We start from the raw sequence: 15,468 nt of genomic DNA, 5'->3' as shown, positions 1-15,468 counted from the left end.
TGTGAAGGCCTATTACATTTTATGTAATGAAATAAACCCATAGACACGTAAAAGAGCGCTTGCTATTAGTTTTGTTTTACGTTTCTCTGTGATGTTGTTCTTTCCACTTGCTTAATGAACCAACACATTGAATCCGGTTACTATAGTTACCACACTAAACACAGTTTTCAGAGAGGGATAGCTAGCTACTGTAACTTGAAGAAATAACACATAATAGACAGCAAATTATGAAAGCAAATCTAATTAGCTAGTTAATCTAGCTGATATTTAAAACAGCGACATTTGTGTGGTACAAATTAATTGGTGGTGAGTGATCTTCAATGAAAACTAGTGCTACAGTAGGTGTGTACAGTACTGTACAGTTCTGGTACTCTGTACTCAGCTACTAGGCTAGATGGATACTGTACTGTATGAGCAAAGTCCCAGACACTGTCTGACACAGCACGCTAATCTGCGCAGTTTGCTAACGCTAGTACTAGTATCCAGTCTATCGCTTTAGTTCAGCGAGCCATCTACTTAATTATGTAGTTAGCCACTTGCTTTTGTTTTGTATCATAAACTTATCGTTAAATCAATTGTATTGGGGTACTGATAAAATGTATTAATCGATATTAATTGGAGCTACAGTAAGTTAGCTCTACACCTATACTATAGGAGCTAAGGTGAACGTCGTCTACTGACCTGCCTAAAACCATCATGGATGGTTATGTGGACAACTTGATAGAGGATGAAGCTGAGAGAGCACTTCTCCTTGCTAAACCTACTTGCTTCATCATTATTGGGAAGCCGGTGAGATACATAGTTTACAGTTACGATTAGTTAAACTGAATCAAGTCGTTTCAGAAACACCCACTTAACAAATCTATTTTTGAAATCTTGTTCCAAGGGGGTTGGCAAATCTACTCTTGCCAGAAAATTGTCTCAGTCCTGGAAGTGTATTTTGGTTGATGGTAAATACTTAATTCACTTTTTTTTTCATACTATTTTCCCTTCAACACTGATCGTATTCTTGAGACACACATCTCTTCAAAAAATATGTGTATACCATTTCAGACACAGAACTACTGAATTTACACATCGAGGATCGTACAGAGAAAGGCATAGAGGTGAGCAGTATGTCTGTTCAGGCCAAGGCAGATTCTCTACAGATTTGCAGTCCCTGATGTTTCCTGATGACGGCTCATGTTTCAGCTCATGAATATTCTGAACGAGGGGAAGAGTATTCCAGAGGATATGATGTTTCAGTTAATTCTTGACAGACTCAAATCGCAAGAGGTCGAGCACTACGGTAATGTCAGCTCACCCTACCCCACTGCACACATACACACACATTGACAAGTGTAAACAAGTCCTGAGATGCTGTAGGTCAAGTGTGCAGTGGCCGTAACGTGGCTCTGTTGCTTCTCAGGCTACGTGCTGAGCTGTCTGCCCTCCTTATCAGAGGAGTACCTGAAGATCCAGGATCAGATTGAGCTGATAAAGAACCTGAAGCTGACCCCTGATTTCATCATCAACATCAAGGTTACCTCACTTCCTGTTTCCTTCTGTCCCCGCATCTAGAAAAGATGAAGGAAATGGAGTAATAAGTCACACTACTGTATTCAACATATATTCGTGCTTACTGTATGTGGCGGTAAGGTAAAGCTCACTGGTCTGCTGTGCGTCTGCCCCCCCCCCCCCCGCCCCCCAGTGTCCAGACAGGGACTTGACCCGCCGGCAGACTGGTCAGCGGCAGCACCCAGAGACAGGCCGGGTGTTCCTGAGAGAGCAGTGGGACCTGGTCAAGAAGGAAACCACCAAGAAGAGGAGTGATGCTGAGGAGGAGGAGGGGGAGGAGGAAGAGGAGCCGTTGGAGGAGGTAGAGGAGGAGGTGAGAGGAGTTGAAGATGATTGTGGCTCTTTCATATTCAAATGTATATGCAGTTCTTTGAGTTTGTAAATCCAACCCATGCCATTGACCTGAAGTGCTGCAAATATTCACCCTAATGTGGTTTTGTATGTTTTTATTTGTTCCTTTGGCAAGGTGGAGCGGGAACTTCAGAAGGAAATGATCATCCAGTTGGTGCGGACACCAGAATACTTTCCAAAAAACGCTCACCAAAGAATCCTGCTGTACAAGGACACCATGCTTAGACCCTTGGAGGTCAGATCAGTAGGACCACACACACACACTATTATCTGCTTGATTCACTTCAACGCATATTATTCACTTGATCGGCGCATCACCATCTTCTAGGTTCCTGACCAAAGACATTCATAATAGGGAGGCTGAGCAGTTAGGGAATTGTGCCAGTAATTCTGGAGGCTGCTGGTTCGATTCCCGGCCGTGCAAAATGACATTGTGTCCTTGGGCAAGGCACTTCACCCTACTTGCCTCGGGGGAATGTCCCTGTACTTACTGTCAGTCACTCTGGAAAAGAGCGTCTGCTAAATGACTAAATGTAATAATGACACCACAAAGGGTAACTGTCATCACAGAGTTATCACAATGTCTACTCTGCTGTCTGTCTGTTGGCAGGACTTCATGGCAGACCATAACCCCCTCTACCTGTTTGAGCTGGATGGAAATAAAACCACAGAAGAGCTCTTTATGGTGAGACTATTTGGTGCAACAAGGAAGGGAAGCTTTCATAGTGGAAGTCTTATTGCTGTCAGCCAAAGTTTCATCAGCTGTTCTGTGGGGCTCTGGCCTAGTCTGTGCTGTCCCGTCTGGAGTCCATGGCGGTGAGGTCGGCGGCTGTTCCCATTCGCCTGCTCCAGCTGGAGGAGGAGGAGCTGCCCGATGAGATTGACACGGTCAGACACACCTCTGAAACATGTCGGCCCGAGGTCATAGGACGTTGTCAAGTCCTGAAAAGGCTGTGCTCAACTCGGACTTGGACCTTCACTTGTGAACCCTGACCGCTGGCTTGTGACTTCCTCCCTCAGGAGGAGTTGTTGCGGACCCTGGCCTCCTGCAAGACAGTGGCCCCTGGGTTCAGGTGGAGGAGGAGCCGCTGGTGCAGAGCCTGCCCTGTGGCACTGAAGGAGGGCAATATCATCAAGGGCAAGCCAGAGTTCTCTGTGGGGTGAGTGGAGTATGTGTGCATTCAAAATAAGCATTTACAATGTGTGTGTGTGTGTGCGCTCACATCCGTGTGTGTATATAACAGTGTCATAAAATGTCTTTGCACATTCTAACCCCCAACCGAACTATCTCCCCCCACTGGAAGCTTCCTGGATAAAATCTACATCATGGCTTCCAAGGAGGCATTGGACAAGTTCATGACCAACCCCCGGCAGTACCTCCTGCCGCCCATGCCCAGGCCGCCCTGCAAGGTGTCTGTGATCGGCCCTCCGTGCTCAGGGAAGAGCACACTGTGCGCCCTGCTGGCCCAGCACTATGGAGCAGAGCTGTTGGACCTGGAGGCCCTGACAGAGCCTGTTGTGACCAAGCTCAGACAGGAAATGCTGGAGAAGGTCAGACAAGATGTAACCCAGCAGGCCATAGAGAAGATCAGAGCCAAAATGGAGATGAATGCTACCAATGGACAGAGTGAGTTGGTACTGAGGATGATGGTGGTGGTGATGAGGATGATGATCATAGGGAGGGTGAGGATGATGACGCTGGTGAACATGACGATCATGATTACAAAGATGATGATGGTGGCGGCTGTAGCGATGATGTATGATATTAACAATGATGAGAATGACCATAATGAGAATGACGCCATCTTGATGGTGGAAGGTAGAGGAGAAGATGTAAAGAAGTGGTGAACATCCCTGTTTTCCCTCTCAGTGGAAGAGAGTCCCGTCATCAGTGAGACGGCGTCTGAGGATTCAGGTGAGGATCAGTCAGTCTCTCCACCTCAAATCCGACTAGTCATTCTCTAATGCCATTTGATCTCTTATGCCATCAAACAGAGATGACCAACCACTCCATAGATTCGGAGAGTTTGCTTCACAAACACTCAATACAAACTGTTGTCGAGGTGGTGTCATCGAATCCTTTAGTTTACCGTTATTCACCATGAGTGTGCTGTTGCCTGGATACAGAAATGCTACTGGTGACAGCTAACCATCCGGAGGTGAAGGCCATTGTGGAGGAGACACTAAGAGGAGTGGAACAAAGTACAGCCCCACCATCTCTAGACCTGTATGCTGAGGTTCTAGAGAAGCGCATTAGACAGGTACTTCAGATTTGAAGTTTTCCCTCGATAACCTGTCGGAACTCTTAGAACGCCTTGGGAACACCAAATTAGTTTGAGAGAAAAAATAAATACTTGATAGAATTTTGTTGATGTTTATTCCAGATTGAAGCAGCAGATGCCAGTTCAGAGATCAAAAGAGGCTGGGTGCTGGACAACTTTCCCAGGAACAGGGCTCAGTTGGCCACCATTCAGGAAGTCCACGCAGGGATCATGCCCGACATTCTTTTCTGCCTGAAGGACAACGACGGTGAGCGCAAAGCCGTCAGGAGAAACGATTTGTGTAAACTTCAGAGAAAGTGCTGCTTGGTTTATGTGAGAGCTTACCCAGAGTGGTTTTGTTCCAGGTAAGACAGTTCTGACGAGGCTGTACGAGCGGAACAAGGAGGAGGTGCACCAGGCTGTCATTCTTAGGCTCCAACGGGAGGAGAATGAGAGAGCCAGTGATGCTTTGTGAGTAGAACCAAAATGGTAGCTAGATAAGGCACTGCAAGGCACCATTTCGCTCTGCTGAGCCAATATCTATAAATATATAGACTCTATGGCTCTAATATAGAGCCAGTTTCAGTCTCCTCCTGTGTGTTCTGTGGTGTTCAGACGCAGACAGCAGATTGAGGCAGGGGTGGAGCCTATAGCTGTGGATGCCCAGGCTAAGCTTGCTGTGGTGGAAGAGGAAGTTGAGGGTAACACTTGAATCAAACTGCTTGTTTTTGGCTCAGGTTCTCTCTCAGGATTTGCTTGAAGTGTGAGAACCTAGTTTGTCTTCTCAGTGTGTTTTACTCCAGCTGAATGAGGATGTTGTGTCTTTTTATAAGGTGCAGCCAAACCAAATTCTGATCACACAGAGACAGGCCCTCACACTGTCAGCATCAAAGAGGAAGGTGAAGACACATTGGCACGCATATCTCCATCCCCCTCAGTCTCAACCTCCAACATTCAACTCTGAGTCTCTATCTGCCTCACCCCTTACTAGACATTAGTCTGCCCCACCATCACCACCCCACTCTTTCCCACACCTCTCTCTTCCCTCCCATCTCTTCCTCCTCCCTGCCTCTTTTCTGCTCCCCACCTCTCAACATTGTTGGCTTCTCACTTCCCTCTCTCTCACCCCCTCCCCCCCAATTCTCTCTCCCCCCCTAGTGGTGAGTCTACCTGCCGTGTTGGAGAGCGGCTACCCTGATGGCCCAGAGATGGATGGCCTCAAGCAGCAGCTGAAGCTGTTTGTGATGGACTGGGAGGGCATGGAAACGTCTATCACAGGGGTTTACTCTGTACTGGAGATCGCTGGCAAGAGCCCAGAGGAGCTGCTCAATGAGATGGTCCTCCAGATGGAGAGTGAGTGTAGGGATGTGTGTGTGTGTGTGCGTGTGTGTGTTGTTGAGGAAGTGATGAGCTGATGGAGGGTGAGAGATGCATTTTTCAGCATAGTGTCTGTGTGTGTTCCCCAGAGCCTTTCAGGTACGTGGGCTGGGAGCTGTCTGGGGTGGACCTGGACGAGGAGGAGGAGGTCATCCAGGCCCTGGCTGACCTGGAGAAGATGGAGAAAGTTGAGGAGGAACAGGACCAGGAGACTGAAGTTAGTCAGCCTCTCACAATAGAACAACATGCTTTTAAACTAGTCAGTTCCATACAGATTCCAGTTTCACGTTGATGCCATCACTCTTCTTCTTCCTGTCCCTGCTCCTCCCCTCTCTTCTCGCCCCAGGATGGCCTGTCCCAGGAAGATGCCGCGTCTAAGAGAGTGATGGGGGACACCCGGAACTTCTGCCCCGTGGCGTTGAAGGAGAGGGGCGTGCTGGTGCCCTGTCCAGATGAGAATGCTGCCAGGTACCGGGAGAAGATCTTCTACTTCACCAGCCCTGAGACCCGAGACCGCTTCCTCAACCGCCCAGAGGAATACGTGGCCCGCACTCACCTCCTCCAGGTACTGGTGGGGGTGCAGAGAGGGGGCGGAAGGCAGGGAGGGAGAAGGGGGGTTAAGGGATTACCGGGAAGGTGTAGAGGATGATGAAAACAATCTAAGACAGATCTAGAGAAAAGAGAAATATAGGCGGTTGTTGCAATAGCAGTGAGGAGATGAGGCAGTGACAAGGATAATGAGATGCCTCTCTGACCACCTCCCACCTCTCTCTCTCTCTCTCTCCCCCCTCTCTCTCCCCCCTCCCCCCCCCCCTCTCTCTCTCTCTCTCTCTCTCTCTCTGTCTCTCTCTCTCTCTCTCTCTCTCTCTCTCTCTCTCACTCAAGCATCGCCACAATTTGTATATTTGTGTTTCCAAACCATCACCGTAGTTACTTCACAGGCAAGTCCATTGTCCACTCTCCCCTTCCCCAGCCTCCCGCTCTGAGGATCTTCCTGCTAGGAACCAGGGGGTCAGGGAAGACCACCCATGGCAAGTGGCTGGCAGAGAAGCTGGGCATCTTCTACATCCAGTTCCGGGAACGTCTCCAAGAGATGATCCTGGCCAAGACGCAGACCCGCGTGCCCTACTCTGACGAGGTGGAGCCCCCCGAGGAGCCCCCCGAGGAGCTGGCGGGCCTCCTGGAGCAGGCCGAGGGCCGGGCGCCCCCCTCTGAGGACGAGGAGGACACAGACACCTCTGACAGGAGGGGCAACCCCCACGAGGAACCTGCTGGAGAGGCGTGTGATGACACATTTCATATCTTCTCAACAGAATGTGCTTCAGAAGAATATGTAGACTGGTTAATGTTGAATTCTTTAACCAGGAAATTCAGCTCTATTCAAATAATGGTGTCATAAAAGTGTACGTGTTTGCATATTCTAACCCCCAAACAACCTAACTCCCCTACCACCATCCTCCTCCTGGAAGCTTTGTGGATAATAGATAAATAGATCTTTGTGTGTTTGTTGTGTGTTGCTGTCAGGAGGTGGTGCTGACAGATGAAGAGGAGGCCATCAAGTCTTATCTGTTTGATGGAGACCCTCTGCCAGCGGAGATCCTGGAGATGGTTTTGCCACAGTTCTGGGACCAGGAGCCTTACAAGTACGTCTGCCCCCTGGAGAAGTAGATGACACCTACACACTGGACCTGTGCAACACACACACACACACAAGGATAGATATGAATCCTCGCTAAAGCATTCTCCACCTTCCTCTCTCACTTAATCCCTCTCCTCCCCTCCCTCCTTCCCTCCTGTCCTCCATCCCTGCCTCCCTCACTCCCTCCCTCCACCCCGTCCCCAGGTCTACTGGGTTCATCCTGGAGGGCTTCCCCCACAACAGCGACGAGTTCCAGTTCATGGGGGAGCGGCAGCTGTTCCCCGACGTGGCCGTGGTCATGGCTGTGGAGGCAGCGGACGTGGCCCGGCGCCTGCTCCCTCCCCGCCTCGCCCGGTGGAGAGAACGCCGCGGGCGGCGCAGGGAGCAGCTCAGACTCGTCAAAGAGCTTCGGCGCAAAATACGGGTGAGGAAGACGACTTCACCTGCGGGACGGGACAGGATGAAAGAGAGAGAGAGAGGGGGAGGGGGCGAGAGAGGTTGAGGAATGGGTACTAAGTGACGTTGATTCTGCTGCCTCGTTGTCCTCACCGCTCTCTTTCACTCAACAGTCCCATTGTTGTCATACACCTTTTTCTACTGTTATTCTTTTTTGTCTTTCTTTCTTTCTCTCTCTCTCTCTCTCTCTCTCTCTCTCTCTCTCTCTCTCTCTCTCTCCCTCTCTTTCTCTCTCTCTCCCTCTCTCTCCCTCTCTCTCTCTCTCTCTCTCTGCAGGAGGATGCCATCACCAAAAGAAGAGCAGAGCTTTTAGCGGAACACTCCAAACAGCCCTCCATGAAGGTGCCCCTCTCCCCAGCCTTGATCACATGACACCATAGTCTGTATTACTCAGCAGTGTGTGAAGCAAGTCCGTTTATCAAAGCCCCCCTTCTCGCCGTGCCGTCCCACACCTCATTATCACTGCATGTTTCCGTGGGCAAAACGGGAAATCCTGGTGGGTATACCTGCGTATCACAGACCGCACCCCTGATCTGACTGCACCCTGTGCCCGCCTCCTCAGATCAAGGACGAGGATGAGGACGAGGACACAGAGGATTTCGAGGAGGAGGGGGAAGACATGGAGGATGAGACGGAGGCCATGCTGCTGGAGGAGTTCCCCCCGGAGGAGGACGAGGATGGGGATGACGAGGAGACGGAGGAGGCGGCCGCGGAGAGGCTGGAGGTGGAGATAGGAGAACGCTTCGAGTCAGACGACAACAACCTGAACCGGATTATGGTACAGAGACGCACTGTACACACACTACCACACACACACACACACTCGTACAAATACACTCACACACACACAGACAAACAAATAAACTCTCTCCAATATACACACACTTGTATAAACACACTGATACAAACGTTAACCTGTCTGCCTGTGTTCTCCAGGACCTGCTGATGGAGAACCAGATTCCAAGACAGACTATCAGCGCCGGCCGTAAGCCCAGGATTGTACGCTACCAGCTGCTCCAGAAGGTCCAGCCTCTGCTGTCAAACAGAGAAGCCCTGTTCCTGAAGTGCCAGCCCCTCAGCTACTCCCTGGCCCGCAAGCTCATCCATTTCTCCTACAAGTACCCCAGCGCTTATGGCTGCTGGGACCCAGTCAGGGTCAGTTCTCTGTCTGTCTGTCTGTGTGGCCAACTTGTATCCCTGTCTGTCTGCGTAGCTAGCCCCCATTTCAAGTCTAAACTTTGGTTCTGTGCTGCTCCCAGTGTGTGGTGTTGTGTGGCAGCTGATAGCAGACAGCAGGTTCTCTTCCTGTCCTCCCACAGTTCACCGAGGGAGACCTGATCCAGCCCATGCAGGGCCCCATTAACACCACCTACGCTGTCCTCCTGCACCAGTTCATCTACTTCTTCGCCTCCAAGGAGACTCGCAACACCTTCATGGTCAACCCCATCAAATACCTGAAGCAGCCCAAGCCCAACTCCTCCCTGCCCGTCAAACTGGCCATAGTAGGGCCCCCCAAGTCTGGAAAAACCACAGGTATCTGTATTTTCCGTTTTTTTTGTAGAAACAATATCATGGAATATGAGGAATAAGTGCAAAATTGTCCTTTAATGTGTATACAAAAACAACCTCTACAAACCCAGTGTGAATCTGAGCCTCGTGCCTTTGCTGTCTCTCCTCAGTGGCGAGGATGTTTGCCAGTGAGTACGGGCTGGCGCGCCTGTCGATCGGGGACGTGATGCGTATGGTGCTGAACAGCCAGGGCAAGACGGAACTGGCCGCCGACATGCGTGGCTACCTCTCGCAAGGCCTCACTGTGCCAGACGAACTGGCCATCCAGTGCCTGGAGGTGGCGCTCATGAGCCTGGTGTGCAGCACCCGAGGGTGAGACGCCAGGGAGGCCAGACAGACAGACAGACAGACAGGCAGACAGACGAGTGGTTATGCAGGCATGCCAGTAGGCAGACACATTCAATCTAGATAGGATGGTGTTATTCTAAGTTGTGTTGTTGTAGGATTGTCTACTGACATTTCTAAATGCATGGATGCAGGCATTTCTTGGAAAGTATGAACCATAAAGATGCCCTCCCCCCTCTCCTTCCCTGGCTACCCCACTCCAGGTATGTGCTGGACGGCTTCCCTGTGACTCGCAGGCAGGCTGACCTGATGGAGGCTCACAGCATCATCCCCATGAGGGTGGTGGAGCTGCAGATCGACACGGTGGAGGTTCTCAAGAGAGCCCTGGGGGACAAGATGAAACCCACCAGGTCAGATGGGGTTAGAAATAGATCAATACTAGTACTGTATTGTACTTCACAATTCTGGTACTAGTACTTTGTTATTGAACTGTACTATGAAAACCGAGAACTGGCCACAGATTCCCTCAGACAGACCATGGGGCTGCAGATGCAAAGTTGCATGATGTCCCTGGTTAACGTGATGATTCCTCTGTGTGGTGTCAGGCCCCACTTGACGCACGGCAGCCCCCAGATCCTGACCATCCGCAACTCGAGCTTCAAACGGGAGGTGGAGGCGGTGAGGCAGTACTACCAGCAGCACTACCAGAACTGGTTGGTGCTGGACGGGAACAACAGCAAGTGGTGGGTGTGGAACAGAGTCCTGGAGGAGACCCGCATCAGCATGACACACATCCACACCTACCTGGAGAAGATACAACTCGGTAGGAAACGCAGCATCACAACTGGAACGCTTTTATGAATGTTCTCAAATGACTTGATTCAATATGGTCTGCACTATCTTCCTCCCTTATATACCTCTCTAAATATTTGTCATCTCTCTCTCTTTCTCTCTCTCTCTCTCTCTCTCTCTCTCTCTCTCTCTCTCTCTCTCTCTCTCTCTCTGCCTCCCTGTTCCCCTACAGGTCAGGCTGCCAGCATCGACAGGCTGTGCATCACCCCCAAAGAGCTTCTGTCTCGTCTTGGGGAGTTCAGCCAGTACTGCCCCGTCAGCCTGGCCCTTCATCGCCATCTGGTGGACTGCTCCGACATAGCATCCCTTGAGCTGGCTGCTGAATTCAGAGGACACTATTACAAGATGTGCTCACAAGAGCACTTAAACGTGGGTCCCACACATGATAAAACAGTCCTGTAGTAAGCTGTGTGTTGGGGAATGCCGAATTTCACATCTGAGAAGCCGCACGCAAAACAGTGTACAAAGCACAGCCTGTCAACACAGCCTACATGATGACTTTACACACGTGTACACTCATTCTCTTCCTCCTATCGTCTTCCTGTCCTGCTGTCTTCTTCACCACAGCTCTTCCTGGCCATGCCAGAGCAGTTTGTGATCCCGGGCTGCCCTCACCCTCTGCCCCCTCCCCGCATGCTGCCCAGGAAGCTGACACCCTCCCAGGTGAAGGGCAGGTTCCCCCAGCAGGTGGAGATGAAGGGATACTGCCCCGTCTCCTTCCTGGATGGGAGACAGAGGTAAGCTTTCCACCGCTTCAACTGAAATGTTTTTTTTTTGCCATGTTTAAACAGTAAAACAAATCTATACATGTGTGGTGGTACATTTTTTGGGGTGGCACCACAAATAAATCTATTTATGGGAAACTCTGGCCTACCAACCCACTGGGATACTGGTCTGAGTCTGAACTCTGTACAGGTATGAGGCGCTGGTCCGTGGAAGCGTGGAACATGCTGTGGAATACCAGGAACGGATCTACATCTTTGAGACTGAGGAGAAACAAGTAAAGTTTCTAAGGTCAGAGGTCATGGAGCCCAACCCACTATTACAGTGTCAGACTCTGACCTGATGTATGAAATAATCTGCTGCTATGAAATATTTTCAAACATGTGCAGAGGTTTGGTGGATCAAGAGTTGCTATGAAATATTCAAACATAAAGTTGGGTGGATCAAGACTTTGTGGTTAAATTAGGGCTTTATGCAAGCCCATTTGTCACACCAATGACCAACCCTTGCAATCCTGCCCCTTTCAGAATGCCTGATACTTACTGGGACCAAAGGCTGCCTGATAAGCTGCCCCCCATGAGTGAGCCTGTGCATCTCACCTCCCTCCCCATGCTGGGATACCTAGAACAGGTGAGACTGGCTCGCACACACCTCCCACACCTGGCTGCAGGTGAGTCGCCTAGGTTAAATATAGGATATACATGTATTATTCAACCTAAGGTGTGGCCAGGAATTCTGGGTGTTACCCAGTCTGGGTCTCCTTGAAAATATATTCAATTGGGCCCTTTACAACATATTATATTGATCAGATTTAATCACTGTTTACAGAGATTTTTGTTCAATACTGTGTGAGGCTATTATTGTGATCTGAACCCGAATGGAAGTGTTTTATGGAAGATATTCTCTGTATCAGGGTGTTGCTAGAGCAATCATCAAAGGCCTGACTGCTGTTGGGTGTCTCAAACCCAAGTTCCCATTCCTCAGTGTGAAGCGGTCGTCTCTCCTCTATCTGGCCTTCTATTTGAAAGGTATGACGAGCACACAGATACCTCTGGGACATTAAACACACTGTGCCAGCCTTATGTCACACAGTGTTCTGAGGTCACATGTCATCATTATCACTACAACCTGTGTCTGACTTAGTCACATGATTCTCCAGACATCATTGCTCTTTTTTCACCACTCTTCTTCTGCTCCTCAGCCTTCAACCCCAACAACTCAGACTATGTCCGTAAAAAGTACAAGAAGAAGCTAGCATCGTTTGAGGAGAATTGTGAACTGATCTCTTACCTGGGGTCTACAATGACCAGGGAGTACAAGGCCCCCAGGGAGCAGCCCATTGACTTTGAGTTCAAGCTGCACAGGTTTTTGGCATTTGGTGATTCACCTGGGACTGCTGCCGGTGTGCTATAGTATTCCTAGGCTCATGCAGCAGTCAAACTGTCCATAACTAGCCTACTCTCATTGTCATGTGGTCTCAATAAATGAAGCTATATTTCTTTTTAAATTGCTGTGAAAAAAGTGCCTTGTCACATTGAGGATGTTTTTCTGGAGAACGTTGTGAGAGTTTTGTAAGCACTTATTAAACATACCTATCATTTATTTTTTGTGGACATATTTTATTTTGTGTTTTGTTATCAAAATGTAACCCTACCCTTTTATGGTAGCATGCGTAACAAACATCGAGAGGACCGGTCCAACGTCATTTCTGTGCGACCCCGAGGCATCGTTACCATGGAGACGACAGTCTTGTTTACTGACACAGGCACCAGGGAGTTTGTCAAGACGAGCCATCATGAATTCCAAAGTACATATAGAAATTGTCGGTTTAATGAAAGTTCATAATTTTCAAATCGCTAAGGGCGTTGCTGAGGTAACTACTTAATTCTAAAGTTCTGCAAGTTAACAACACTGAAGTAGTTAGCTAACTAGATAAAATGCATATGAAAAATTATTCATGGAATAGATGGAAAGATGATGTACTGTAGCTAGCTAGCATTCTGCTGATTGAGCTGCTTGAAAGTTTCCCTTTCAACCCAGGGACTGAAATTGAAGTTTCCCAACTCCTTCTTGGATCCAACTATTCAGCCATTATTTGAATGTGACTGGCATGCATATCTAAGCAATAAGAAAAGGGTGGGTATTTTCATCAGTTTTGATTGAAAGAGTATTGTATGCTTTGAAAAAGTGCAGTCTCAGATTACATTATTTTCCTGAAGAAATGCATGTCTAGTGGAATCAAATGAAACAGCACTGTACTACACAGTGTGTTGTCTCCCCACTCTAGCTGAGAGTGCATTATTCAACAACATTCTTATTATAAACCTCTGAATACAAAATAAAAAACATTCTTCAACACTTTCAAAACCAAGGAACTGAGGGGGGAAATATGGCAGTACTCCAGCCACCTAATGTGTTTCGTAAACAACGGTCTCCTTGGTGATGAGAAGGATCTGGCTGGCTGGGCTGTGAAAGAGTGGGACTTTACCTTCATTCGACCACATGCTCTCTACCTGGCCCTTGCTGAGGATTTCTACTCCAAACACCTTCGTGGCACTGGGGCAAGTCCATAGAACGAGATACAAGCATAGACACAGCAGTTTGATATGACGTTGCAAGTACCAAATTCTGTCCATTCACTGTTACGGTCTAACAACAGTATGTTGTAATTTTCCATTTAATGATACACTAAGTCCATAAGTATAGAAGTGAAAAGGCCAGGATTCATTTGTGTAAAAAGACAATGTATCAAATGTAATTTATGTGCTTGGCATGAGGCAGTTTGCATTAGGGAACATCATATATGTTCCTTCTTTCTCCACAGCACACCTTTGTTTACTTAGACATTGCCATCAGAGGGGAGGCAGTTGGAAGGTTACTATTTGAAGTGAGGCAACTCTTCTTGTTTTGCACTTCATACAGCTTTAATTTCTCATTTGCACTGCTCAGATAAGACTAAATGGATAGAGGAAGTCATGATTGAGATGGTATTGAGAAGGGAGGGGGAAAGAATCCTTAAGCAACAAAAAATCTATTTTATGACATTGTCTTCACTCTCTCTAGTTGTTCTCAGATCTCTGCCCAAAGACGTGTAAAAACTTCCAGGCTCTGTGCACTGGTGAGGAAGGCTTGTCAAATAATGACCTCTTGCTGACCTACAAGGGCTCATTGTTTCACAGAGTGGTGCCCAATGGCTGGATACAAGGGGGAGGTATGACTCTTTTCTGTTTAAATAACATTTATTAGCACTTTGTTCAGAATTAAAAACGTGTATCTTTTATATTTAACCAATTATTATAACTGACGACAGCCACTCTATATTAATATTGTACAGTGCTTTTTATCTGTGTTGTTAACCGTACAGTATACTCAGTGTTCAGAGACAGAATGGCACTGTCAGAAAATTTTATAAGCTACTATATGTGTATAATTCTCAAATTCATCATTCCACATGGTGATTATGAGTGATGACGTCATTAAATATTTTATTCACAGATATTTTGCCATTAGCCAAAGGCACTGGTGGGGAGTCGATCTACGGACCCACATTTGAGGGTAAAAAGGATTTGAACTTTGTTAAACCTCACACTCATGTTTGTGTTTGAATATCAGTAAACCAACCCATACTCGATTCCTTCTAGATGAGAGTTTTGCGGTCTCCCACAGTAAACGAGGAATCTTGGGGATGGCCAACCAGGGTCCCCATAGCAACGGCTCCCAGTTCTACATAACCCTGCAGCCGGCCAATTGGATGGACAGGAAATATGTGGCTTTTGGGTTTGTGACTCATAGGAAGGCTTTGAGATAATATCTGTTTATTTTCAGTTTCTCTCTTTCTTTTGTCTTTATTCATCAACATGTTTTGCCTCTTCTGAATGACAGTTGAGTGACTGTGACAGAGCAGAGGTCTAAACATAGTATTGTGCTGAAAATGTTTCCTTTTTTTCAGTGAAGTGATAGAAGGCACAGAGGTTCTGAGGAAACTAGAGGAAGTCCAAACCTACAACGAGAGACCTAAGCAGGAGTGTAAGGTGCTCGACTGTGGAGTGTTTGAACCTTGACCTGTTTGGGTTTTTTACACAACAATGTTACATTGTAACATGCGATTTCCTATTCCCTTCTTATATAAAGTTAACACAAACGATTTTGTTTGTGCTGTTTCCGTGTAGGAATACTTCATACAATGTCATAAATAACATAAGACCCCTACCCTTTGGCAGTGGTTTTAACAGTGTTTTGATTAAACACAAACTCAGTGTAGCAGCACAACATTTATTTACACTATGCACAATAATTCTGGGTCAAGAGTTTGTTGTCCTAGCTATATTTTCCTGGTGTAGGACAGAAAGCGCAACAGCGAGCAATAAGTCAAACAACTAACTTTTAAAGACGAACCAT

The 15,468-nt window shown here is 47.9% G+C and overlaps 2 protein-coding genes and 1 long non-coding RNA gene across 3 annotated transcripts; 2 read left to right on the top strand and 1 right to left on the bottom strand.

The window, feature by feature from the left end:
- Positions 1–118: 118 nt before the first annotated feature.
- On the top strand, positions 119–12,688 carry ak9 (adenylate kinase 9). Its single transcript, XM_084700758.1, has 37 exons — positions 119–306; positions 655–789; positions 887–950; positions 1,054–1,106; positions 1,192–1,288; positions 1,409–1,521; positions 1,691–1,870; positions 2,024–2,143; positions 2,519–2,593; positions 2,695–2,796; positions 2,929–3,068; positions 3,213–3,535; positions 3,779–3,823; positions 4,036–4,169; positions 4,293–4,437; positions 4,535–4,640; positions 4,785–4,870; positions 5,003–5,068; positions 5,328–5,522; positions 5,636–5,763; positions 5,893–6,111; positions 6,520–6,825; positions 7,071–7,189; positions 7,390–7,609; positions 7,918–7,983; positions 8,204–8,419; positions 8,578–8,796; positions 8,961–9,174; positions 9,321–9,522; positions 9,759–9,905; positions 10,101–10,318; positions 10,520–10,716; positions 10,915–11,084; positions 11,263–11,361; positions 11,598–11,700; positions 11,984–12,098; positions 12,272–12,688. Exons 2-37 carry the CDS (start codon positions 697–699, stop codon positions 12,481–12,483), a joined length of 5,307 nt encoding a protein of 1,768 aa, XP_084556884.1. The 5' UTR covers positions 119–306; positions 655–696; the 3' UTR covers positions 12,484–12,688.
- On the bottom strand, positions 4,269–5,136 carry LOC146287144 (uncharacterized). Its single transcript, XR_014758540.1, has 2 exons — positions 4,515–5,136; positions 4,269–4,421 (listed from the first exon to the last, which is right to left on the bottom strand). It is a non-coding gene; the product is annotated as an uncharacterized LOC146287144 (long non-coding RNA).
- A 129-nt stretch (positions 12,689–12,817) lies between the features above and the next one.
- Positions 12,818–15,438, top strand: ppil6 (peptidylprolyl isomerase (cyclophilin)-like 6). The gene is made up of 8 exons (XM_084699806.1): positions 12,818–12,943; positions 13,111–13,206; positions 13,443–13,631; positions 13,895–13,957; positions 14,134–14,281; positions 14,566–14,625; positions 14,712–14,847; positions 15,020–15,438. Exons 1-8 carry the CDS (start codon positions 12,866–12,868, stop codon positions 15,129–15,131), a joined length of 882 nt encoding a protein of 293 aa, XP_084555932.1. The 5' UTR covers positions 12,818–12,865; the 3' UTR covers positions 15,132–15,438.
- Positions 15,439–15,468: the final 30 nt, after the last annotated feature.

The sequence above is a fragment of the Hypomesus nipponensis genome, chromosome 6 (genome assembly GCF_054491055.1).
Source record: "Hypomesus nipponensis isolate SF chromosome 6, ASM5449105v1, whole genome shotgun sequence".
Lineage (NCBI taxonomy): Eukaryota > Metazoa > Chordata > Actinopteri > Osmeriformes > Osmeridae > Hypomesus > Hypomesus nipponensis.
The sequence above is the reverse complement of the archived record's forward strand: the minus strand, read 5'-3'. Positions and strand labels throughout refer to the sequence as shown.

Coding starts and splice junctions, on each gene's coding strand:
- ak9 (XM_084700758.1), top strand. CDS start 697: ATGGATGGTTATGTGGACAACTTGATAGAGGATGAAGCTGAGAGAGCA. Junction 6,112..6,519: donor CCCGCACTCACCTCCTCCAG/GTACTGGTGGGG, acceptor CCCCTTCCCCAG/CCTCCCGCTCTGAGGATCTT. Junction 10,319..10,519: donor CCTGGAGAAGATACAACTCG/GTAGGAAACGCA, acceptor GTTCCCCTACAG/GTCAGGCTGCCAGCATCGAC.
- ppil6 (XM_084699806.1), top strand. CDS start 12,866: ATGAATTCCAAAGTACATATAGAAATTGTCGGTTTAATGAAAGTTCAT. Junction 13,958..14,133: donor TTGGAAGGTTACTATTTGAA/GTGAGGCAACTC, acceptor CACTCTCTCTAG/TTGTTCTCAGATCTCTGCCC. Junction 14,626..14,711: donor CTACGGACCCACATTTGAGG/GTAAAAAGGATT, acceptor GATTCCTTCTAG/ATGAGAGTTTTGCGGTCTCC.